This window comes from Somniosus microcephalus, chromosome 3 (assembly GCF_052327205.1).
Source record: "Somniosus microcephalus isolate GS21.2 chromosome 3, FLI_Smic_1.0, whole genome shotgun sequence".
NCBI classification, from domain to species: Eukaryota; Metazoa; Chordata; class Chondrichthyes; order Squaliformes; family Somniosidae; genus Somniosus; species Somniosus microcephalus.
The window spans coordinates 28887853-28914522 of record NC_140989.1 but is presented as its reverse complement, the minus strand read 5'-3'; the positions used below and the strand labels follow the sequence as shown (position 1 = coordinate 28914522).

Below are 26670 nucleotides of genomic sequence, written 5' to 3'. Positions count from 1 at the left end.
ATGTGGCTGCAGCTGTTGCTAAGCTACAGAGACGCTTGCAACTTGTGGCCATTGTTTTGAAGCTGTTGGGTTTGTTGCTTTATACGGAGCTCTCAGCTCCATATATTTTACTATAGCGTTCGGTTATCCGGAATTTTTGATGAACCAGCACCACGTCGGTCCCGTCCGTGCCGGATAAAAAAAAGTTTCCTGTATAGCATGCCCTCAGTACTGCACCAATTCTAGACTCCTTTGCATCCCTCTTCTCTCAGCTCCACATTCGGCTGCAGAGCCGTCAGCTGTTGTGGCCCCACACTCTGAAACACTCTCACTAAGTCCTTGCCTGGTTATCTCCCTTGCCTCCTTCGAAACCTCCTCAAAACATACCTCCTCTGCCACCTAGAAGGACAAGGGCATCAGGCACATGGGAACACCACCACCTCCAAGTTCCCCTCCAAGTCACACACCAGCCTGACTTGGAAATATATCACCGATCCTTCATCGTCGCTGGGTCAAAATCCTGGAACTCCCTCCCTAACAGCACTGTGGGAGTGCCTTCACCACATGGACTACAGCGGTTCACGAAGGCGGCTCACCACCACCTTATCAAGGGCAGCTAGGGATGGGCAATAAATGCTGGCCTTGCCACCGACGCCCACTTCCCGTGAATGAGTAACAAAAAAATCCTTCTCCTTTCATTTCTCAGTTCTGATTATTTTTGCCTCTGAAATACTTTGGGATGTTTTGTTAGAGATGCTATACAATTGCAAGTTGCTGTTGAAATGTCAGTCTAAATTTTGCACAAGTTCTAGAGTCAAGAGTGCTACCAACTAAGCCACGGTGACACTTAAGTGGGTAAAAAAGTGAGAAATAAAGGGATTAGAAAATGTACCAATCGGGTTCAAATGAATGACAAAGCAATCTGGGAGAGTTGTGTGCCTGTGTCATGCACAGCTACATAAGAACAGGGTAAGTTACCAAGTGCTAACAATCCATAATTATACTACCAATTATGTTTCTATATCTAGAAGAATGCGCTGTTTTACTGGCCCTTCAATCAGAGACAAGCCTCGTTACAATCCTCAAGATTCTAATGAGGAACAAAAAGACTGCAAGGGATTTATCTTAGTTATAAAAGACTTTGAAATGCTTTTTTGCAAACCCAGCTGTATCTAAATTGCTATTGTAATGCAATGTGGCAACTTACAGTTTAAAATTCTGATGCTGTAATAATCACAAGGCACTAAAGTAGAGGTTTGCAAAGGCACAAGTATACAATTGTACAGTTACAGAAAACAAATCTCGTTTTGTGAATCGGAGACCACCAAGGAAGGAATGATCAACTCAAAACTCGACTATATACTATGTGACAAAAGCGATTACTTTTTGTCTATGATGGATTCATTATTTTCTGGTCACGACATGTGGGATTAAATTCAGATACAGGAAACTCGATTTACCGGCACCCAAACAACCGGAAATCTCGGTTAACCGGCAAAATTCAGGAGTAGGTTCAGTTAAGTTTTTCTTCATATTAGTGGCCGTTTCTTGATTCTTGGCTGTGTAATCGGGGGTTTCTGCACTTGTTGCTAAGCAACAGGGACGCTTGGTCTGTGGCCGGGCTTCTTGCACCTGTTGCTAAGCAACAGGGAAGCCTGGATTTGTTACTGTGTATGGAGCTCTCGTACCTTTTAACTATAACTCTGTAATCCGGACTTTTTAATAAACCGGCACCACGCCGGTCCCGGATAAAAAAGTTTCCTGTACATGGTGTATTTTTCAAACTGCAGAATGTACATTATAGTCTGGGATGCAAAATGGCCCCTTGAGATGCATTAGTCCCAAGAAGCATTTTTGATATCTTTAATTTAGGTGACATTCCATACAATTTGGTCAGCTTGACATGCCAATCGAGTACAGACCGACAGAGAAATGTCTAAACAATGGCTGCTGTATTGGTCCGGCCAAACACCATTTGGAAACCTGTGAATGGCTGACCATCTAATGCAGTTAAAAGTAGTGCAGTTTTTAATTAAAAGCAGAAAATGCTGGAAACACTCAGCAGGTTAGGCAGTATCTGTGGAGAGAGGAAGGTAGGGTTAACGTTTCAGGTCTCATGACGCTTAATCAGAATTGGTTCTCGCTACCACATGAAATGGTTGAGGCGAATAGCACAGATGCATTTAAGGGGAACACAGATAAGTACATAATGGAGAAAGGAATGTTGCTGGGCGAGATGAAGCAGGGTGGGAGAAGGCTCAGGTGGAGCATAAACATCGGCATGGACCTTTGGGCCGAATGGCCTGTTTCTATGCTGTAAATTCTATACAAGACCTGAAACGTTAACCTTCCTCTCTCCATAGATGCTGCTTAACCTGCTGACTGCTTCCAGCATTTTCTGTTTATATTTCAGATTTCCAGCTTTTTGTTTTAGTTTTTAATTCCTTCTTTTTTTTTTTTTATACAGGATATCTTCCAAGAGGTTGCAGACTATATAATGGCTGAATTGCAGCCGGAGAGCTGTCAGTCTAAAGCCAACAGTGACAGGGATAACCACGGTGCTGCATCACCACTTAAAAAGTTAGTAAGCATGAACCAAGGATCAATCTTTTGTTGAGGGCTTGCACACGAGAAATGATTGTAGTTTTGACATTTAGGGGAGTAAAGTTCGTATTACTGCAAATGAACTAATTGTACGACTATTGCTCATTTACCTGTTTAATGGTCAATAAATCTGTGTTGGTTTATAGCCTAAGCCACAGTCCAATAGTGTTTATTTCTTCTATATATAACAGGAAACGCTGGAAAAACTCAGCAGGCCAGGCAGCATCGGTGGAGAGAGAAACAAAGTTAACGTTTCAGGTCAATGACCTTTCGCCAGAACTGGAAAAAAAGCAGGAAATGGAAAGCAAGTTTGGGGGCTGGGAAAAGGGGGAGGGGATGAAAAAACAAAAGGGAAGGTCAGTGATAGGATAGACAGCAGGAGAGATTAAGACACACAGCAGGAGAGATTAAGGCACATTGAGAGACAATAAGAGATATTCAAGGCAAGGGGAGGTGGAAATGGGACAGGTTAAGGAACAAAGGATGGCTCGAGATGGGGTGAGAATTGCGCTGGCAGAATGAAGGACAGCTGAAGGGAGGGAAGAAAAAACAAAACGTGTGGATAAAAAAAAGAAAATATATATATATATATATATGTGATAGGGGCCGAGGTTATGATCTGAAATTGTTGAACTCTATGTTGAGTCCAGAGGGCTGTAGAGTGCCTAATCGAAAGATGCGGTGCTGTTCCTTGAGCTTACACTGAGCATCTGTGGAACAATGCAAGAGGCTGAGGACGGTGAGGTCTGAATGGGAATGGGGCAGTGAATTAAAGTGACAGGCCACCGGAAGCTCGGGGCCCCCCTTACGGACTGAATGGAGGTGTTCCGCAAAGCGGTCACCCAATCTGCATTTGGTCTCCCCAAAGTAGAGGAAACCACATCGTGAGCAGCGAATACAGTGTACTAAATTGCAAGTAGTACAAGTAAATAGCTGTTTCACCTGGAAGGGGTGTTTGGGGCCCTGGACTGTGGGAAGGGGGGAGGTATAAGGGCATGTGTTGCATCTCCTGCGCTTGCACGGGAAGGTGCCGGGCGACGGGGAAGGGGTGCTGGGGGTGGTAGAGGAGTGGACTAGGGTGTCGCGGAGGGAGCAGTCCCTACGGAATGCTGAAAGGGGAGGTGACGGGAAGATGAGTTTGGTGGTGGGATCGCACTGGAGGTGGCGGAAATGGCGGAGGATGATCCGTTGAATGTGGAGGCTGGTGGGGTGAAAGGTGAGGACAAGGGGAACTCTATTGTGGTTCCGGGAGGGAGGGGCAGAGGTGAGGGCAGAAGTACGGGAGATAGAACGGACACGGTCGAGGGCTGTGTCAACCACAGTAGAGGGGAATCCTCGGTTGAGAAAAAAGGAAGACATGTCGGAAGCACTGGTATGGAAGGTGGCATCGTCGGAGCAGGTGCGGCAGAGACGGAGAAACTGGGAGAATGGAATAGAGTTCTTACAGGAGGCGGGGTGGGAGGAAGTGTAGTCCAGGTAGCTGTGGGAATCAGTGGGCTTGCAGTGAATGTTGGTCAATAACCTATCCCCAGAGATGGAGACGGAGAAGTCGAGGAAGCGAAGGGAAGAGTCAGAGATGGACCATGTGAAAGTGAGGGAAGGGTGGAAATTGGAAGCAAAGTGAATGAAATTGTCTAGTTCAGGGCGAGAGCAGAAGACGGCACCGATACAGTCATCAATATACCGGAAAAAGAGGTGAGGGAGGGGACCCGAGTAGGACTGGAACAAAGAGTGTTCCACATATCCCACGAAAAGGCAGGCATAGCTAGGACCCATGCGGGTAACCACAGCAACACCTTTGATTTGGAGGAAATGAGTGGAGTCAAAGGAGAAGTTGTTCAATGTGAGAACAAGTTCAGCCAGGCGGAGGAGGGTGGTGCTGGATGGGGACTGGTTGGGCCTCTGTTCAAGGAAGAAGTGGAGCGTCCTGAAGCCAGCCTGATGGGGGATGGAGGTGTCGAGGGATTGTACGTCCAGTGAAAAGGAGGCGGTTGGGGCCGGGAAACTGGAAACTGTTAAAATGGCAGAGGGCGTCGGAAGAGTCGCGAATGTAGGTGGGAAGAAACTGGACAAGGGGAGAAAAAAGAGTCGAGATAGGAAGAGAGAAGTTCCGTGGGGCAAGTACAGGCTGAAACGATGGGTCTACCAGGGCAGTCCTGTTTGTGGATCTTGGGAAGGAGGTAGAAGCGAGCTGTGTGGGGTTGGGGAACTGTGAGGTTGGCGGCCGTGGTGGGGAAGATCTCCAGAGGAGATGAGGTCAGTGACAGTCTTGGAAACGGTGGTTTGATGTTCGGTAGTGGGGTCATGGTCCAGGTGGAGGTTGGAGGTGGTGTCGGAGAGTTGGCGTTCAGCTTCCGCTAGGTAGAGGTCGGTTCGCCAAACAACAGCACCACCCTTGTCAGCGGGTTTAATGACAATGTCAGGGTTGGATCTAAGAGAATAGAGTGCTGCAAGTTCAGAGGGAGGTAGGTTGGAGTGAGTGAGGGGAGCAGAGAAATGGGGACGGCCGATGTCACGGCGGCAGTTTGCAATGAAACGATCTAGAGAGGGTAAGAGGCCAGAGGGAGGGGTCCAGGTAGAACGAGAATTCTGAAAGCGGGAGAAAGGGTCAGCCGTGCGGGGGGAAGACTCCTGGGCAGAGAAGTGGGCACGGAGACGAAGGCGTCGGAAAAAGAGCTCAGCATCGTGCCGAGCTCAAAATTCATTGAGGTGGGGGTGTAAGGGGATGAAGCTCAGGCCTTTGCTGAGGACTGATTGTTCGTTGTCAGAGAGGGGAAGGTCAGAAGGGATAGTGAAAATGCGGCAGGGGGTGAGATTGGGAGAGGGGGGCGGGTCAGAGGAAAGTGAAGGGGAAGAAGGTTACGGAGGGGCGTTGGTGTTCAAGAGTTGATGAAGCTTGGGATCCTTGACATCAGAAAGGAAGGAAAAAAGTTTTTTGTTGAAGCGTCGGATGAGTCGAAGGATGAAATGGAACTGTGGACCCGGACAGCTTTGAGATAGAGTGCGTCGGTGCTGCTGAAGAGAGAGGTCGAGAGTGTTCGTGTGGTGCCGCATGGCGTTGAGCGTGGATCTCAAGATGCGGCGAGAGCAGTAGTTCAAGGAACGATGAATATCTTGAAGATATTTGTAATCCTGAGTGGATCCGAAACACGAAGGGTGGAAGTTTAGTTGGAATCCACGTGGAATAAGTCGGAACTGGAGACAGTTGCTGAGGAAAGAGATGTGGCTGCGAAACCGAGTCTTGGCAGATACCTGATCAAACACGAGAAGGGAAACTGAAAGCAATGAAGATGAACAAGGTTGAACAGACAAACGGAAATCCCGTCGAAGAGAAGAACAGAATTTCTTCAAGGTGGGCATTCCTAAAAGAGAGGTGGCAGTAAACCAAACACTAATACGATAGCAAAATACTGCGGATGCTGGAAATCCGAAATAACAACAGGAAACGCTGGAAAAACTCAGCAGGCCAGGCAGCATCGGTGGAGAGAGAAACAGAGTTAACGTTTCCGGTCGATGACCTTTCGTCAGAACTGGAAAAAAAGCAGGAAATGGAAAGCAAGTTTGGGGGCTGGGAAAGGGGGAGGGGATGAAAGAATAAAAGGGAAGGTCAGTGATAGGATAGAAAGCAGGAGAGATTAAGAGACATTATGAGATATTCAAGGCAAGGGGAAGTGGAAATGGGACAGGTTAAGGAACAAAGGATGGCTCTAGATGGGGTGTGAATTGCGCCGGCAGAATGAAGGACAGCAGAAAAAACAAAACGTGTGGGTAAAAAAAAAGAAAATATATATATATGTGATAGGGGCCGAGGTTATGATCTGAAATTGTTGAACTCTATGTTGAGTCCAGAGGGCTGTAGAGTGCCTAATCAAAAGATGAGGTGCTGTTCCTCGAGTTTACGTTGAGCTTCCGTGGAACAATGCAAGAGGCCGAGGACGGTGAGGTCGGAGTGGGAATGGGGCGGTGAATTAAAGTGACAGGCCACCGGGAGCTCGGGATCCCCCTTACGGACTGAACGGAGGTGTTCTGCAAAGTGGTCACCCAATCTGCGTTTGGTCTCCCCAATGTAGAGGAGACCACATTGTGAGCAGCGAATACAGTATACTAAATTGCAAGAAGTACAAGTAAATCGCTGTTTCACCTGTTTATTCTTCTGCCTTGCCAAAGTTGAGGAGATCACATGGTGGCACACAACATATTCGAGTAAACCGGAACGTAGTGCAAGGGTTCGCTTTTCGAGCCCTGGATCTTGCTATTTTTACCTAAATATTGGGCACGTAAAGGCATGCTCTGGATCATAGGAAAAACTAGATCCGCTTAAGAGAGTGGCCAGTGATGCTGAATCCGAGACGACTACCTAGTGCAAAACATTACAAAAAATTAATCCACAAAGACAAATCTACCAAAATTTCAGTTACATTCAGATTGGAAACATTTCTAACTAATTCCTCTAACAAAATGTATTTGTTTTGGCCATCAAAATCTTTCAAACAAATTTGCCACTAAACTTTTTCTTCTGACTGTGCAATACCCTATCTGCTAAAAAATTAATGCCACTCTTTGGCCAGGGCTCATTGTCTAACCTTTAGCAGCACCTTCCAAACCCACGACCTCCACCACCTAGGTGGTCAAGGGCAGCAGATGCATGCAAACACCATCACCTCCAAAGCACACACCATCCCGACTTGGACATATAATCGTTGTTCCTTCATCGTTGTCAGGTTAAAATCTTGGAAGTCCCTACCCAAGAGCATCGAGAGTGTGCCTTCACCACACGGACTGCAGCGGTTCAAGGCGACGGCTCATCGCCACCTTCGCAAGTGCAACTAGGATTGGTCAATAAATGCCGGCCTTGCCAGCAACACATCATGGGAATGAATTTTGTTTTAAATACACCCTGTGGGAAAGTATGCAACTAGTTTTGTATGCCCAAGTAATGTCCATTTCATTGCCTCTTTTTTTAATGTTCGATCTTTAGAGTTCAATGCAACCTCAGCAGTTGTTTACAGTGCTTTTAAGATTGTTCAGTATGCGAGGAAACTAGCGAAAGAGAAACATTTTGAGTTAAATTAACATTTTTAGCCAACCACATGTGGCATATGGCACTCAGGCTTAGAAAAGATGGATTTTTAAAAACTGGTTTATAACACACCTTCGTGGGTAAATTTTAAAGTTTGGTATTTCAGCAAATTGATAGAATATTTTAAATATACCACATTACTTCGAGAAAATCTGGTTATACAACTCTAAATACTTTAAAATAATCAGGGATATGTTTCAAATGTTTTGTGGATGTCCTGATTAACTTGTCATCTAGATAGAGGCATATTTGAAAGCCTGACTACCTCAGAATAACTGCACCATCAAAGAACACCTTGAACCAGTGTAGCAAAGGAAAGGTTACATGATTACTCGAAACATGATTTTCATGAAGGTAGGAGTCCATCCTTCTCTTGTAACAAGAAATGCATCATGAGCTAAAACAAAAGGGGCAGAGAGACTGCCCAGGAGACTTTGGAAAAAATTTAAATTCCTGTCTTTCCAATCTCCATGCACAATAGGATGTTGCTCAATGGGGAGTGGCTTGCGACAATGAAACCAAGGAGAATATCTGTAGTGAAATCCCAAAATAGAACACTCATCTCCCCAGTCTTTCCTTTCTTCTACAATCTTCAGGCTTTTAAAACCAGCTACCCAATCAATTCCTCCTGATTTATGTTGCCTTCTCTCTTACTCGTTTCAACCATGATGGTGTTCTGCATTATGAACCTCAACTATTTATCTTGGTTTTGGAGGGGGGAAAAAAGATCTTTTACCTCTTTCATTTTGCTTCAAATGGTTGCAAAACACAGTAGTTAATATCACATTCAGGATAGACGAACATCTGATCCTTCCTGCATCCCATGCCTTTAGGCAAAGTGCTCATCTTTTACCAATCAATTTTTCAAAATATATTTATATACTGATCAGTAGAACACCATGACCTGACGTCCATATGCTCTACTTTGTAACCAGTGTTGACACTGAACTATTGCCAAAACATTACTCTTTTCAATAGACTGCTGGCACCTCTAGAGTAATGTGTATATAAATCAACTTTTACCCAGCATTAGAACAGCTTTTTTATTTATAAAGTGCCATCATTTTACATGAAAAAATTCTTATAGGTATGTGTAGGATTTGGGAACAAAGCACCAAACTATATACAAAAAAACCACAGCAGTAAGACAATCACATGATTGTTCAAATACCTCTTGGTCAGAGCCTATCTCATCGGAGCAGATTTTGTCACCAAGATAACGAGATCTTTGCAACATTAATCCTTCAGTAGGAATGGATAAGTCCTCTCAGCGTCCAGATGCAATATTGTAGGAGTCTTACAATGGAAAATGTCAGTTTGGAAACCTAAAGCTTTCAAATGTACAGATTTATTCATGGCTAAAATGGCCTACCTCAAAAATATTTACCAGTTATAATAACCCTGGTCCGTCAATAAAACAGTTTAACAAAGTACAAAGGCTTATGAGGGATGTAAAACTGCCCCAATAAAGCCATTGATAAATGATGGTGATATTTCCCTCCAATTATTTTTGTACGGTGGTAAGGTGGGCCCCTGGATTTGTGTTCTTTCTAAATTAGATTATTCAGCAAAAATGTTTGACAGCAATAATTCACATTGTGAACGAGGCACAACAATATTTTTTAAAAATTACTTAAGAACAAAGTGGTAAAACAGAATTGATATTTATTTCCTAATCCAATTTAGAAAGAGCTTAAGCGTGGATGTCAGTATTACAAAACAATTGAGGAAAGTATTGGCACGGTTTGAAGTTAGATCTTTCTAGGGAGGTTTTACATTCCTAGTAATCTCATTTACTTTGTTAAACTGTTTTACCGAGTCAGGATTAAAAAAAACTTCAAACTGCTACAAATAACTAGTAAAATAAAATGACCACATTGCTTTGGAGTGTTTTTGATACGCAGTCCTTAGCTTTTAACTTCATATAAAATAGTCAGTATGCAAAATATACAAACCAGAACATTTAAAATTCTGTTCTACAGACTAACATTTCTGAGTGCTGATTACACCCAAGAAACATTTTCAGATAGGCTGATCATGTCTGGAGAAAGAGTGAGTGTGCAATACACATAATTTGTTAAAATATTTCCACTATTCTATGGTATATAGGATCATAAAATGATACAACATGGAAGGAGGCCATTTGGCCCATCATGCTGGTGCCGGCTCTTTGGTAGAGCTATCCAATTAATCCCACTCCTCTGCTCTTTCCCCATAGCCCTGTAAAGTTTTCCCCTTCGAGTATTTGTCCCATTCTCTTTTGAATGTTACTGTTTCCACCATCCTTCCAGACAGTGCATTCCAGATTAAGATCGAGACATATTAATGAAATAGGACAAAAAAATACACTAAACTCTTTGTCGTGACACTTTGATGACTGATTTACTGTCAGATCTGTGGTGAAGCTCATAGTGACCTTATGGTGCCACTGAACAGAGTTCAATGGTCACTCAAAGATTGATGAACTAGCGCAGAGCTCTTTCAGAAAGCTGGTTCTAATGCCTCAAAATCCACAGTTATACATGATGAGGTCCACTGACTGGATAAGTCAAATTCACCTTTTATTATAATTTCATTCCAGGATCTTCCCAATGCTTTGGGAGCACATTCCATAAATCTGTCGTTCCCCTTGAAAACAGAAAACCAGTAGCCTTACATATCATCAGTCACAGAAAGCATTTGGCAAAACGTAAAGTCTTTGTACCTTTTAAGTATTGGCCATTTTGCACATTCCCTCCTCCACCTAGTGTAGTCGATTCCCTCCCAGTTAACTCAGCTTGGGGAATCAGACACATATCCTCAAGGAAACTGGAACTTCTCCCTTATCCCACCTCAAGCATGTTCTTTCCAAACTTCCCAAATACAGCAACAGCCGCCATTTGGTCTAAAATATACTAGGCAGGTGCAGCTAAAAGATCATTATTTCGATAACGATATCTTATTTTCTGATTCACCAGTAAATCCCATTTACAACTGCAGGAAGGTTTGAAAACTGTGGGACATCCCACAAGTAAACCTACCACAGCTCTGCCAACTTATTTTAATCAGGCACATTGACGCAAACATTTTCTGTATTCCAATTTCTATTCTGCATTTCAGGTTTGTGCACATCACATACCGTTCTCCCAACCAAACAGGTGACCTCCGTGCAGGCAGCAGCCAATGCCACTCTGCAACCAACCACCAGGAGGTACGCGAGCACAATCTTGGAAAACTCATCCACTATTTACCTTCACCCTTCACTCTAAAGAAGCACTTAGCAGACCGAGAGAGATTGGGAACTCGCTGCATGTGAAATTTAAGCCCCTTGGCATGGTACGCCGAAATGCCAATACATTATCCCCTCAGACATTTTAAAAAATGTTCTTTGCTTCTGAATTAGAACAGCACTAACAAATTGCTCACATTTTGCAAATAATACAACTGCTGCTACAGTATTTACACACTATTATGTGACTAAGCAATCATTAATGAGAAGGTGTGGATTGAGCAGCAGTAAGGAAAAGTCACAATACAGCCGCCTGTCTGAACTAATTATTTGACATAGAAAAACCATACTTCACTTATTTGTTTGCAGACTTCATTGAAGTTTTTAATGTCACCAAGGGCGCAGTGAAATTTACTTTCATCATTGTTCATGTGTTTCAGGAAATCTACCACAGTATGATTAAGCCTCTGCACTATGCATGTACATTAATCAGCACAATACTAAAACCATTAAAGCTGCATTATTGCAGTGAGCAGGCCAAGGTGGTCCTAGGCTTGATACCCATCAATGTTGAATTAGCTTATCTTGGGTGAGTAGCATATGGGGCAATACAACTGGTTTCCACACTGTTGTGTTAGGAAGGGCAAAATAGGCCAGGTTTTCCTGCTCTGAATCACCATCAAGTAACCACTGCTGCATGTGTGGAATACGGAAGGGGAGGGGAGAAAGAGATCATCTGTGAAGCAACCAAATGTTGAATAATCGGTTGTTACTCACAGCCGAGGCTCTCGTGAATAATGGCCAATTGGGCGAGGGAGCGCAAGGAGCCCACTACTTCAGGATAGGAAGAACATGTGAGGAAAACAAACACCTTTTAAAAAATGGACTTAACTGAACTAAACATCTGGTTCACGCCAAATACTATTTTTTTTAAAAAAAGGTTCTCTACAGTTTATTTTGTACACTTCCTTTCCAGAACCAAGACACCAGTCATAATATAATGCTCAACGGTTCCTCTCCGGCCTATGTGTGGTTGGTAGGCAACACATCAAACCAGTAATATAGAGCTTTGTGAAGGTTGTGAAATTGTTATATACACAAGTACATCTCTACATAATTCTTGTAAAGGGTGGACATCTTTACAAAAAAAGGAACTCAATTTCTGAGGCCTCATTTATATATTTCCTGAGGTCTCATTTATATATTTCCTATATCAAACAAAGTGGGAAATGATTCATTCCTGAGTCTTTACATAAGTGTTTCACGAGGGACACTCACAAAGAAAAACCCAGGACACGAATATTGCCATCACTGTCCAAATTATACAAGGGTGGGCGAGTGAAGTTGGGGTGGAGAGAAAGAAAGAAAGGGCTTGAAAAAATAAATCCCAAGTTACTTTGATGTTGATAATGTCACTTTCAAAAGCAATTTAAAATAAAACTGATAAATGAAATGGACTCTGCATGCCATTCTGTGAATTACAATATACTTGCCTCAGATATAGCTGAAGAAAAATGGTTGCAATTTTTGTGCATTAGATGATAGGCATTTCCTTTGTATTCCTTTCCAAGCTCCTCTACAATGCGCTCCACGTCATCCTCTGTAAAATCGGTGCTACCCATCACAACTGCTTCCCTGTGGACACAAACACAAACAGGTTAACTGAACTCAAACACGAAAGTAAAGAATGCTAATCTTCTGCAACAAATTCTATGACACTCAACTCCATTTATTTCATAAATCTTTTTTGGACTAATCTAGAGATTCTAACTGCCCTAAATTCCCCAGATGGTTCCCAAGTTATCTCCAAACCAGTCGAGCTTTCTCGGATTTAAAATAATCGGCCATGGTAGAAAGCAAACTATTCACATGCAAAAATGGTCCTTCCACATCTCATTCTAGCCAAGTGTGTACATATAACTTCAACAAGCACAGTGCAGAGCATTTTGCATCGTGCTTGCGTGTGCAATGACTGCTTGAGTAGTTTGTTTCTAAAATTTAATTTTGAAAGCTGCAATATCTGATGATTATTGTGACTGCATTCTAACCATACTCAGCTACCAAGAGCAATCACACCCTCATCGCAATCCTAAAAGTGTTTTTTCTTTAAATATTTTTCAAATGTTAAAAGTATGCATGTTAGTCCCAGTCATAGATATTATCAGATGCCGCAAATATATAGCACAATTTGCCAAACCCTGGTCACACATTATCCATTGTACAGGGATTATTTCAGAGCAGTAATTAAACATTGTAGCTTCCCTCCCCCTTTTACAGTCACAATTCTGGAGCTACTCAGATGGGAATAATTTTCACTTCAGGTCATTGTGGAGTATTAAACCCAAAAGGGGAAACAGGGATAAAAATACTGACAATGATTTGGTAAACACTACTTCAATTGAATTCAACCTCAAATGTTTCAGTTCAGTTTGCAGATGTCATTTGTGAACATATCTTGAACTTGGGGCTAATTTGAGAATCATTCTACCAGTGCGAACCACAGAGTTTCTACTTAACAAACATAATTCATCCAGACAAGGGCAAGTACAACTTGTACCAGACAAGGTTTCTGAGACCAAGAGACTGAATAACACGGAGGATGATGAGCTCCTGCCTTGGACTTCAATTTGGAATTAATGTTTGATTATTGCATTATTTTCTAGGGCTGGGTATTATTTTAGAGCACTGATTTGTAGAAGCTAGATATTGTCACTGGGTCAATGTCCTGGAACTCCCCACATAACACAATCTTGGGCGCACCGCCATCACAAGAACTGCCGCGGTTCAAGGAGACCACTTTCTCAGGGCGGTTAGGGATGGACAATAAATGTAGTTTTGCCAGCGTTGCCCATATCCTGGCAACAAATGAAAACATTCTACAGACATCATCCCTATCCTCGTCAAGCTCCACAATGCTTCAATTTGAAGACCCCTATCTTCATCTTCAAATCCCTCCATTACCTCATTCCACCCCATCTTCAGCTATTCCAGCACACACTCTTTCATCCTCTGATCCCAGATTACCAGTTGCGCCCCGACCCCTCCAACGCAGGCTAATATTTTGGTCCCCACAGCTCTGCCCTCTGAAATTCTCTCAGAAAGTCACTTTGCCTTGATACCTCTCTTTTGTTACGAGGACCAAAGAACACAACATCTTTAGCTACGGAGAAACAAATTGGTGCTATGGCATGGGTCGAGGCTTTATACAGAGGGCATTGCCCATCTGCTACTTCACTGACATTTTTATGTGCGTGCTTTGCACATGGTTTTCCCCAGAACCCATCAAGCCAGCTTTACTCCTTAATTAAGCATCCGTCACACTCATAGAAGAATGGATCATTTCAATTATCTTTCAAAAGTATCAGAAATGAAATAATCTTGCCTACATTACTTACTTAAATTTGAATGTATCTCCCAGTTCTGTTGAGTCTCCAGGACTGATCTCGAATATTCCTGAAAATGGATAGGGATGGCCACCATAGGCAAACTCTGCAGAAAATGAAGAGCTTTTAGTAAGAGATTTAGCTTTAACCTACATTTTGCTATGCAACAACATTGATCTAAACTTATCAAATCAGCATTCCCTATAATTACTTTGTTACAGTTTAAAGCACTTAGCTGCAGCACAAATTGTAAACAAAGACCATTTTGAGCTATGAAATGAGAACGTTTATCAACTCTCGACAATTTGTGTTTCTATACTTCTTACACTTGGGGTTTCTCAATTACAATGACCCGGAATTTGTGGTCAGCAGCGAAGCAAAGACGTATGCCGTTGGCCCCGAAGAAAGCTGCCCACAAAGATCTCGCGATCTCTGTGGTGAGAAGTTTGCCTTTTTCGACGTGCAAGTGATTTCACTGGAAGATAATGGGGTTCCCTTAGAGCGCTCTGCTGTGACGTCAACAAGCTGTTTAGGCAGCCGATCACAACGCAGAATTCTCACAAACCGGGAACCAGGAAGTGAAGAAGTTGTTTTTATTCAGGCTTTAAATTTTTTTTTTTTTTTTTTTTACAGAGAGCAAAACAAAGATTGGGGCTCTCATGTGGGGAAAAGGTAAACCTGAAATAAATATGAACAAACATTTAAAAAATATTTTTAAAAATGTTTTTAAGTTTCCTACATTTTTTAAAATTATTTATCGTAATGGAGAAAGTTGACACTCCACAAAATTAAAATTAGTTATTTCAGGGCCAGAACATTTGTTTGCAAGTCAATGCGCTGTTAAAACCCCACTTATACCTAATCCAACAAGGCTTAATTTTTAACAGCGATATTACCGTGGAGAAGTTGAAGTTTGTGTCAATTTCACGGATTTCACCGATTGCCAGCTATGGGGGCAGGCCACGGCGCAGCCAGTGTCGGAGCAGTGAATGACTGACCGCAACTTCAGGATTCCACGATTAGATGCGCAAGCGCTACTTTCTGAAGTTGCGGTCAGTTTCAAATGGGTAATAACAGCAAATGCTGTTAGTTCGCTGTTATTACCCACCGCAAATTCCGGGCCAACATCTTTGCATTATAATGTAGAATGAGGCTAAATTAAAATCAACATTTGGGGGGGGGGGGGGGAAAAGAGATAAAAGCTGGGGTATAGATTGCCTTAGAGTGCTCTTCTGTGAACTTCAAATTCAACTGTTAAATTAAGTCTTGATTTTGAATATCAACGTCCTCAAGGATTTTTTTTCTCCTCCCAGGAAGGAGAGAGACTGAACAGTAGACCAGTGGTGAGTGGGAAACAGAGCAGGCAGGGACAATCCCAGAACCAAACTCCCAGGAGGCATTACAAAGCAGCAATGACAACAGTCATGTAGAAATCCATACCCAGCACCGTTCCACAATCTATGAGGTAATGCAGGATAAAACATACGGTAGAGTTGACTTGCAGCAAGCTGGGGTAGGGGAATACAATGCTAACCACAAACTTCATCGACAACTGCAACCATGTGACTAAAGGAATGTCTAACAGAAATTTATTGGCCCAAAAATTTGGGTCAAGGGCTTCCCGCGGGTGCAAGCCCCAGACCTGCACTTACCGAGCGTGCCGGCCGTTGAGCTGTGGGCCCGAGTGGGATTCCGATCCTGGGCCTCCTCCAACTGCCGGCGCGCAGTGCTTGCGTATCCCAGGGGCGCAGTTAGTTCGATGCGTCCCCTGGGATCACGTGGGCCATGGAGAGCCAGTGGTAGCAGGGAATGCTTTATTCATAAGTTTGACAGGAAGACCTGTCAAACCTATAAATACTATAAGCCCCAAAACATCACTAAATCTTCAAATAATTTTTTTTTAAAACATCACATTTTTAAAATAACTATAAATTACATGAAATAACTTTTAAACAGTAATTTAAATTTTTGAAAAAATTACATTTTCTAACGGGGCTAAAAATAAACTTACCTTTCTTTAAAGTATTTAAAAATAATAAACCTGTGGAAAAAATGTTTTCATTTTAATTAATTCACCACTTACCTTGTTAAAAGCAGGCCTTGCGCCTGCTTTTTAAAAGTGTAACTGCTGGAGACTTACCCTCCCGGAGAAACCTGCAAAAAAAACAGCCGACGTACGCGTTCCACCTGTCAACCCCTTCTTTCAGGGGAACGGAAGTGCCGGTTTCCCGTGCATGCACGAAACCGGCACTTTCGTTGGGCCTACGCGCGAGTACCCCGTGCGTACTCACGCGTTGGGACACGAATTTCTGTGGCATTAAAAAAATGATCAGATACTCACATTTTGATCCAAATACAAAGTAAATAATTTAGTATAAATTATGGAATTTATATATTTTTTTAATCCTCACCTCTGCCATACACTTCAATGCCTGAGTGGAAGACCCCAATTCCCAGCGATGAGGTGTATTCATTAATCCAGTACTAGAGAAGAAAAACAAGCAAAAAGATTCAGAGAAATTATACATATCAGTTAACGACAGCTCAAATTTGGGACAAACAATTCCTAATCTCAGAAGTACTTCACAAAGATCAACACGACGATTCACTATGCGTCACTAAGACATAGTTCAGTTGTACATGTAGTTAATCTGTTCACCAAGTGCCCATAAAGCAAACAGTGTATTAACAGGATACAGCATAAAAGATAGACTGTAACAGGAGAAAACCAATCTAGCATAGAAGAAAATGCGACTACATTCTCCACATTATCGTATAATTTGTAGCCTGAGAGTTGTTGACATTGTCTGAAAAGGAGATCGACTTCTGTCCAATGAGACAACACTTTCATGAAAAAGTGCTCGCCAAAACTTCTGTTTGAGGAGGAAGAGTCATGCATTATTTTTCATCTTGGTTGAAAGGATAAATAGAACAGTTGGGGAGAAGTTAAATTAGAAAAGTGGGGATAGGGGAAAAGAAACAATAGTCAGGAAGGAATCATAGAAAAAATAGCAACAACAACAACTTGTATTTATATAGTGCCTTTAACAACAACTTGTATTTATATAGCGCCTTTAACGTAGTAAAACGTCCCAAGGCGCTGCACAGGAGTGTTAAAAGACAAAAAATGTGACACCGAGCCACATAAGGATAAATTAGGGCAGGTGACCAAAAGCTTGGTCAAAGAGGTAGGTTTTAAGGAGCGTCTTCAAGGAGGAAAGAGAGGTAGCGAGGTGGCGAGGTTTAGGCAGGGAATTCCAGAGCTTAGGGCCGAGGCAACACAAGGCACGGCCACCAATGGTGGAGCGATTATAATCAGGGATGCTCAAGAGGGCAGAATTAGAGGAGCGCAGATATCTCGGGGTGGGGGGGTTGTGGGGCTGAAGGAGATTACAGAGATAGGGAGGGGTGAGGCCATGGAGGGATCTGAAAACAAGAATGAGAATTCTGAAATTGAGGCATTGTTTAACCGGGAGCCAATGTAGGTCAGCGAGCACAGGGGTGATGGGTGAACGGGATTGGTGCGAGTTAGGACACGGGCAGCCAAGTTTTGGATCACCTCAAGTTTACGTAGGGTAGAATGTGGGAGGCCAGCCAGGAGTGCGTTGGAAAAGTCAAGTCTAGGAGGTTACCAAGGCATGGATGAGGGTTTCAGCAGCGGATGAGCTGAGGCAAGGGCGGAGACAGGCGATGTTATGGAGGTGGAAACAGGCGTTCTTTGTTATGCTGCGGATATGTGGTCGGAAGCTCATTTCGGGGTCAAATATGACACCAAGTTTGCGAAGTGTGGTTCTGCCTCAGACAAGATGTTAGGGAGAGGGATGGAGTCAGTGGCTAGGGAACAGAATTTGTGGCGGGGACTGAAAACAATGGCTTTGGTCTTCCTAGTATTTAATTGGAGAAAATTTCTGCTCATCCAGAACTGGATGTCGGACAAGCAGTCTGACAATTTAGAGACCGTGGAGGGGTCGAGAGAAGTGGTAGTGAGGTAGAGCTGAGTGTCGTCAGCATACATTTGGAAACTAATGCTGTGTTTTTGGATGATGTCGCCAAGGGGCAACATGTAGAGAAACAGGAGGGGGCCAAGGATAGATCCTTGGGGGACCCCAGAGGTAATGATGCGGGAGCAGGAAGAGAAGCCGTTGCATGTGATTTTCTAGTTACGATTAGATAGCTAAGAATGGAAACAGGCGAGTGCAGTCGCACCCAGCTGGACGACGTTGGAGAAGGATGGAGTGGTCAACCATGTCAAAGGCTGCAGGCAAGTCAAGAAGCATGCTGAGGGATAGTTTACCTTTGTCACAGTCACAAAGGACGTCATTTGTGACTTTGATGAGAGCCATTCCAGTACTGTGGCAAGGGCGGAAACCTGAATGGAGGGATTTAAACATGGAATTACGGGAAAGATGGGCACGGATTTGGGAAGCGACAACACGTTCAAGGAATTGAGAGGTTGGAGATGGGGCGGTAGTTTGCATGGATAGAGGGGTCAAGGGTTGGTTTTTTTGAGAGGGGTGATGATGGAAGATTTGAGGGGAGAGAACCATTAACAATGCCAGCTAACATGGGAGCCAGAAAAGAATGTTGGGTGGTCAGCAGTTTGGTGGGAATGGGGTCGAGGGAGCAGGAAATGGATCTCACAGACAAGATGAGCATGGAGAGGTCATGAGGGGAGATCGGAGAGAAACTGGAGAAAGATGCGAGTTCAGGGCTAGGGCGGGGGGGCCCTTAGAGGAAATTTTGCACGGTGGGCTAGGAGAAGGAAGGGAAGTGGCAGAGGCAGCTGAACGGATGGTCTCAATCTTAGAGAAAAAGAAGTCCTCACACTTGTTGTTGGAGGTGAGGGTGGAGGAGAGAGGGGTTTAAGAACATGGTTAGCAGTGGAGCTGAGCTTAATCTTTGCATTCCAGAATGATTCTGGAAAAGTGAGTAATTTTGGCAGACGAGAGCAGGACCCGATAATGCTTTATGTGGTCCAGCCAGATCTGGCGGTGAATGGCTAAACCAGTTGTCCGCCATATCCGTTCAAGTCTGCGTCCCTTGGGCTTAAGGGAGTGGAGATGAGGGCCGTACCAGGGGGAGCAGCCAGGTTGAGAGAGTAATTGTTTTAATAGGGACTAGGGGATCAAAGGTGGTGGTGAGGGTGTGGTTGAGCAGATTGGTAGCTGCAGAAATGTCGTGGTGAATGGAGGGCCAAAGGCTAGGCAGTTGGGATTTCATAAGTACAGCTGTAAGAGAGATGGGAAGAGAGTTTTTTTCCCAGGGGTGGACACAGAACACAGAAGGAAGTAGGGTTTTGGGGTGAGGGGTGGGGGGGAAGGGGCAGGGTGAAAGGGGGATGTGGGTGGAGAGCGATACGAGGAAATGGTCAGAGATGGCCTTGTCTGCGATTGACACGATGGGAGTAGCGAGGCCACGAGAGATGGGAAGGTCAAGGGGGTGGCCGCGAATATGGGTTGGGGAGTTTACATAGAGGGAGAGATTAAGGGAGGATAGGAGGCTAGTGAACTCAGAGGGGAGAGAGAGAGCATGATGAATTGAGATGGAGGTTGAAATCACCAAGGATGAGAAGTCGTTTGGTGCAGAGGCTGAGGGAGGAGAGCAGTGAAGATACCTCGGTAATAACATTTTTATGGTACTTGGGTGGGCAGTAGAGAACAAGAATTTTAAATGAGAGGCGAGAGGGGTGGAATAAGGTGAGATGCTCAAAGAAGGAGAAAGTGCCGGAGGAGTAGGGGGACAGACCAAGGTGTGATTTGCTGACGAGAGCCACACCGCCACCATGGTGGTCTGAGCGGGGGAAGTGGTGGAAAGTACAGCCAGGCGGGGAGGCTTCATTTAAGAGTAAGGTGTCATCACTCCTCAACCAAGTTTCCGGCAAGGCCACGATGTCGATGCAATCATCCATGATAAGCTCATGGATGGCAAGGGCCTTGTTCGCAAGTGAACGGGACATGCTGGAGGGTGATGCGGAGAGGGTCAGTGATGGCTGCCCCGCTGCCATCATCCACAGGGTCAGCACTGGGAGGGGGGGGGGGGGGGGGGGATGAGTTGGATGGGGAGGAGATTGGCAAGATTTGCCCCCAGTGGGCGCGCTGGGCAGGAAGGTCGTCGAGAGAGTAGGATGGGAGAGTTGGGGTTGCTGCTCATAAGGAAGCAGCGACGAGTGCCTCGATGGGCCCTTCGTAGGATGTCAAGAGAGGCACAGAGGGAAGCCGTAGGCTTATCTAAGAGGGAGTCAAGCCTGGGACGGTGGCAGGAGAGTAGGAAGGTCGAAGAGTAATGAAGGATTGGGGTAGGGATTTGGGAGGGCAAGGAGACTAAATAATGAAATAAGATATATTTACATGAATGCCAAAAAAAATAAAATGTATAGTTATAAGTTTTGACAAATAGATGCTCAGAGTTACTGAAACCGGTCTAAAACAGGAGGATGAAGGCGGAAGATTCTGACAAAGGGTCTCAGACCTGAAACGTTAACTCTGTTTCTTTCTCCACGATGCTGCCTGGCCGGCTGGGCCTTTCCAGCATTTTCTGTTGTTATTTCAGATTTCCAGCATCCACAGTATTTTGCTATTGGATGAATGCGGAATATGTCTGCAGTGCTATGGGTGCGTCAGGAGGATAGGTCAAGAAAAAGAGGGGGTAGCACTGTTTACTTTATTTTTTAATTCACTTATGGGATCTGGGTGTCACTGGCAAAGCCAGCATTTATTGCCCATCCCTAGTTGCCCTCGAGAAGGTAGTGGTGAGCCGACTCCTTGAACCGATGCAGTCCGTGTGGTGAAGGTACTCCCGCAGTGCTGTTCGGTAGGGAGTTCCAGGATTTTGACCCAGCGACGATGAAGGATCGGCGATATACCTCTAAGTCAGGGTGGTGTGTGACTTGGAGGGGAACTTGGAGGTGGTGGTGTTCCCATGCGCCTGCTGCCCTTGTCCTTCTTGGTGGAAGAGGTCGCGGGCTTGAGAGATGTTGCCGAAGAAGCCTTGGCGAGTTGCTGCAGTGCATCTTGTAGATGGTACACACTGCAGCCACGGTACGCCGGTGGTGAAGGGAGTTAATGTTTAGGTGGTGGATGGGGAGCCAATCAAGCGGCTGCTTTGTCCTTGATGGTGTCGGAGCTGCACTCATCCAGGCAAGTGGAGAGTATTCCATCACATTCCTTACTAGTGCCTTGCAGATGGAAAGGCTTTGGGGAGTCAGGAGGTGAGACATTCGCCGCAGAGTACCTAGCCTCTGACTTGCTCTTGTTGCCACAGTATTTATGTGGCTGGTCCAGTTAAGCTTCTGGTCAATGGTGACCCCCAGGATGTTGACGGTGGGGGATTCGGCAATTGTAATGCCGTTGAATGTCAAGGGGAGGTGGTTAGACTCTCGCTTGTTGAAGATAGTCATTGCCTGGCACTTCTGTGGCGCGAATGTTACATATCACGGAAAGTATCTTGAGAGGAACATAAGAACATAAGAATTAGGAGCAGGAGTAGGCACATAAGCAGTGGTGGGGTCAAGAGAGGTGATGGAGAGGCAGAGCTGTGCCATTAGTATACATGTGGAAGCTGACCACCATGTCTCCAGATTATGTCACCAGGAGGATACATGTAGATGTAGAAGTGGAGGAGGCCAAGGATAGATCCTAGGGGAACTCCGAGCTTAGGGCAGGAAGAGAAGTATTACTATAGATGCTCTGGATCCTCCAGACATAGACCAGGATTTACACTAGGGACATAGGTACGCACAAGGAAGTTTATTTTAGTACTTCAAAAAAAATCTTAAACATTGGGTGAGGGAACCCGCAAGTGGACAAGAGGATGCATCACTGGATTTGTTTCTAACTCATGAGGATGCAGCTATAAGCCAAGTTGAAGTAGAGAACCATTTGGTGTTCAGTGACCATAAAATTGTTAATTTTAATTTGAAATTAGGGCAAAATAGAATAAAAGTTAACCAGAAATTGAATTTCAGGCAAAAAGCCTAAGTGGGGGATGAAATGCTGCATGCAAGGAATAAAATGGGAGGAACAATTCAAAGGGAAGGAAGAAGAGTAAAAGAGAATGAATGGAGAGAGAAGTCATTGGGAAGACCGACCATATAAAATTCTGAAATGTACAGGGAAAGAGGATAAGACCAATTATAAAATCAAGCAGAGGAAAGTCAGAAAACATAAGACAAGCAAAAATGGAACGAGAGGAATATAGCAAAAAATATAAAGGACAATAGTATAGCATTCTTTAAGTCCTGTATATTAGAAGCAAGAGAAGCGTGCAGAACAACATTGGACCAGTAACAGTGGAAGTTTGTGTCTGAGGACAAGGAAATGGAATTAGTAAATAATTGCGCGATTGTTTTTATTATTGAAAAAGGGGCTGAGATGGTGGTGTTGAGAGAGGAATGCAAGGGAGTGAGCAGACAGGAAACCCTTAGTATCACAAGGGAAGGCACAGTAGGAAGGTTTAGGAAGCAGATGGCAAAGAAGGTTCCAGGCTCTCTCAATTTCCATCCAAGAATGCTGGAGGAGTTGACTGAAGAGATTTCAAATCCCCTCAATTACATCTTTCAAATTTCACTGGAATTGGGTAACATCCCAATGGATTGGAAAGTACCAAATATGACCCTCATCTTTAAAAAGGGATGGGATGAACCCTCAAATTACAGACCTGGGACTCAATTGTGAGGCAACTGTTTGATACTTTGATGAGAGATGTCAGAGGTAAACATCTAGAAGAATAGAGTGATTCGAGACCCAGCATGGGTTCAGAAGGGGCAGGTCATGTCTGACCTATTTATTGGCGTTCTTTGAGTTGGCTACAGATCTAGTAGATAAGGGTGAGGCAGTGGATTTCAACATCGATTTCAGAAAGACTTTTGGCACTCTCATAGCAAACCCTCAGGGACATAGAAACATAGGCTCCCCAGCCAGGGGAAACATCCTCCCTGCATCCAGCCATTCTAGCCGTGTCAGAATTTTATACGTTTCAATGAGATCCCCTCTCATTCTTCTCCACTCTAGTGAATGCAGGCCTAGTCGACCCAATCTCTCCTCATACGACAGTCCTGCCATCCCAGGAATCAGTCTGGTGAACCTTCGCTGCACTCCCTCTATAGCAAGTACATCCTTTCTTAGGTAAGGAGACAAAGGTGTGGTCTCACCAAGGCCCTGTATATCTGTAGTAAGACATCCTTGCTCCTGTACTCAAATCCTCCTGCAATGAAGGCCAACATACCATTTGCCTTCCTAACTGCTTGCTGCACCTGCATGTTTGCTTTCAGTGACTGGTGTACAAGGACACCCAGGTCCCTTTGTACATCAACATTTCCCAATCTATCACCATATAAATAATACTCTACCTTTCTGTTTTTCCTACCGAAGTGGATAACTTCACATTTATCCATGTTATACTGCATCTGCCATGTATTTGCCCACTCACTCAACTTGTCTAAATCGCCTTGAAGCCTCTTTGCATCCTCCTCACAATCCCACCTAGTTTCGTGTCGTCAGCAAACTTGGAAATATTACATTTGGTTCCCTCATCCAAATCATTGATATATATTGTGAATAGCTGGGGCCCAAGCACTGATCCCTGCAGTACCCCACTAGTCACCACCTGCCACCCCAAGAAAGACCCATTTATTCCTACTCTCTGTTTCTTGTCTGTTAACCAATTTTCAATCCATGCCAGTATATTACCTCCAATCCCATGTGCTTTAATTTTGCACACTAACCTCTTATGTGGGACTTTATCAAAGGCCTTCTGAAAATCCAAATACACCACATCCACTGGTTCTCCCTTACCTATTCTACCAGTTACATCTTCAAAAAACTCCAGTAGGTTTGTCAAACACGATTTCCCTTTCATAAATCCATGTTGAATTTGTCTAATCCTGTTGATATTTTCTAAGTGTCCTGTTATCACATCCTTTATAAAGACTCTAGCATTTTCCCTACTACAGATGTTAGGCTAACCGGTCTGTAGTTCCCCGTTTTCTCTCTCCCTCCTTTTTTAAATAGTGGGGTTACATTTGCCACCCTCCAATCTGCCGGAACTGTTCCATAATCTATAGAATTTTGGAAGATGACAACCAATGCATCCACTATTTCCATGGCTACCTCTTTTAGTACTCTGGGATGCAGATTATCAGGCCCTGGGGATTCATCGGCTTTCAGTCCCATTAATTTCTCCAGCACTATTTTTTTTACTAATACTAATTTCCTTTAATTCCTCCTTCTCACTAGATCCTTGATTCCCTAGCATTTCTGGGAAGTTATTTGTTTCCTCTTCCATAAAGACAGAACCAAAGTATTTGTTTAATTGCTCCACCATTTCCTTGTTCCCCATTATAAATTCTCCCGTTTCTGACTGCAAGGGACCTACATTTGTCTTCACTAATCTTTTTCTTTTTACATACTTGTAGAAGCTTTTACAGTCTGCTTTTATGTTCCTTGCAAGTTTACTCTCATACTCTATTTCCCCCCTCTTAATCAATCTCTTGGTCCTTTTTTGCTGAATTCTAAACTGCTCCCAATCCTCAGGCTTGCTACTTTTTCTGGTAACTTTATATTACTCCTCTTTGGATCTAATACTATCCTTAATTTCTTGTTAGTAATGGTTGGGCAGCTTTTCCTTTTTGTGTTTTTGCGCCAGAAAGGAATGTATAACTGTTGCAATTCATGCATTAGTTCCTTAAATGTTAGCCATTGCCTATCCACCAGCATGCCTTTTAATGAAGCTCCCCAATCTATCATAGCCAACTCACTCCTCATACCTTCGTAGTTTCCTTTGTTTAGATTTAGGACCCTAGTTTTGGATTGGACTTCTTCACTTTCCATCTTAATGAAGAATTCTATCATGTTATGGTCACTCTTCCTTAAAGGACCCCGCACAACAAGATTATTAATTAACTGTGGTAAACCACTTTTATCGTTCACTATCGTTACACTATAGTTATCACTGTTATATCGTTACTCTATGGTTATCACTGTTCACACTGTTGTATCACTTTCTGAGGTCGCCTCTTGTCACACTGTTATACCTGGGCTGACCACTGCTGACTCCGCCCATGGCTCCACCTACCTGCCCAGGTATAAAGGTGGTCGACTGGCTGGTATTCCTCCTTGTTGGATCCGATCACCCGCGAGGGTGGGCTCTGTTATTTAGCCAATAAAAACCTATAGTTACTTTCTTAACTCGTCGCTTTTCATTGGATGAATTGATAGGTATATCATTAACCCCTAACATGCATCTCTAATTTCCTGTTTGATGCCATCCCCTACATTACCACTACTGTTTGGAGGCCTATAGACAACTCCCACCAATGTTTTCTGCCCCATGGTGCTTCTTATCTCCACCCAGACTGATTCTATATCTTGATTTTCTGAGCCAATATCTTTTCTCACTATTGCTCTGATTTCATCCTTTACCAACAACGCCACCCCGATTTTACACAGACCAACTTTCCTGATTTGTCTCTAAACTAAACCCATTTTCACACTATCGTGTCATACCCTTTTATTTTTAAAGCTGGGGGTGCCCGACGTTGCCAGGGCAATTTTGGGCCGCGAGGTCTCCCTGCCCGTCTGTCCCCCCTCTCTCCCCCTCCCCTCCCCTCTCCCTGCCTAGTGCCTGAGACCCGGTGCCGTTGTGATAGCGGCCGTGCGGGGCCTAGCGCTTGAGGCGCGGCCGGGCTGTCAGGCCGAGACGGACCCGAGCTGAGCTCCCCCATGGATCGCGCGGCTGACGGCTGGCTGCTGCCGCTCCCTGACCGCTGTGTGTGTCAGGCCGAGCGGTTGCGAGGCACGGCCCGAGTGAGCCCAACTTACCTGCCGCTCCGGCGGGGCGGGAGCGAGATCGGGAGCTGCAATGTGGGGGTTTCTTTTGCTGCTGCTGTCCCTGTGGGGATGGAAAAAATGGCGGCGAAGTTTAGGGAGACTGGAGGATTAGGACCCGCCCGTGACGCACTGATTGGTCAAACATCAGGTGAGTGAACTGTAGGATTGGTCAAGCAGCACGTCACTGAACGCTAATGAGAGGTAGGATTGGTCAACCGCTAATGAGTGGATTTTTGAACGTTTTTTGTATACTGTCTAAACAATTTTTGTCTGACGAAAAAGTAAATACGCCTAAGAGAGTCCCCTAACGATAAGCTTTCTTTCGATATAACATACGTGTAGGTACGCTCTATAACTTTTGATTGGAGAGGCAGAGCGAGAGGCAGAGCGAGAGAGAGACAGAGCGAGAGACAGAGACAGAGAGACAGAGACAGAGAGACAGAGAGAGAGAGACAGAGAGAGAGAGAGAGACAGAGAGAGAGAGAGACAGAGAGAGAGAGACAGAGAGAGAGAGAGACAGAGAGAGAGAGACAGAGAGAGAGAGAGAGACAGAGAGAGACAGAGAGAGAGAGAGAGACAGAGAGAGAGAGA

At 44.2% G+C, this 26670-nt stretch overlaps 1 protein-coding gene across 1 annotated transcript in view; it reads right to left on the bottom strand.

The window, feature by feature from the left end:
* Positions 1 to 26670, bottom strand: part of LOC147120939 (uncharacterized) — a 156059-nt gene that overhangs the window by 20203 nt on the left and 109186 nt on the right. The window contains exons 2-5 of the mRNA XM_085979778.1: positions 16666 to 16738; positions 14267 to 14360; positions 12365 to 12506; positions 10222 to 10291 (exon numbers count right to left, since the gene is read on the bottom strand). Coding sequence (XP_085835904.1) covers positions 10222 to 10291; positions 12365 to 12493 — 199 coding nt within the window. The 5' untranslated portion in view covers positions 12494 to 12506; positions 14267 to 14360; positions 16666 to 16738. The remainder of the gene's footprint in view (positions 1 to 10221; positions 10292 to 12364; positions 12507 to 14266; positions 14361 to 16665; positions 16739 to 26670) is intronic.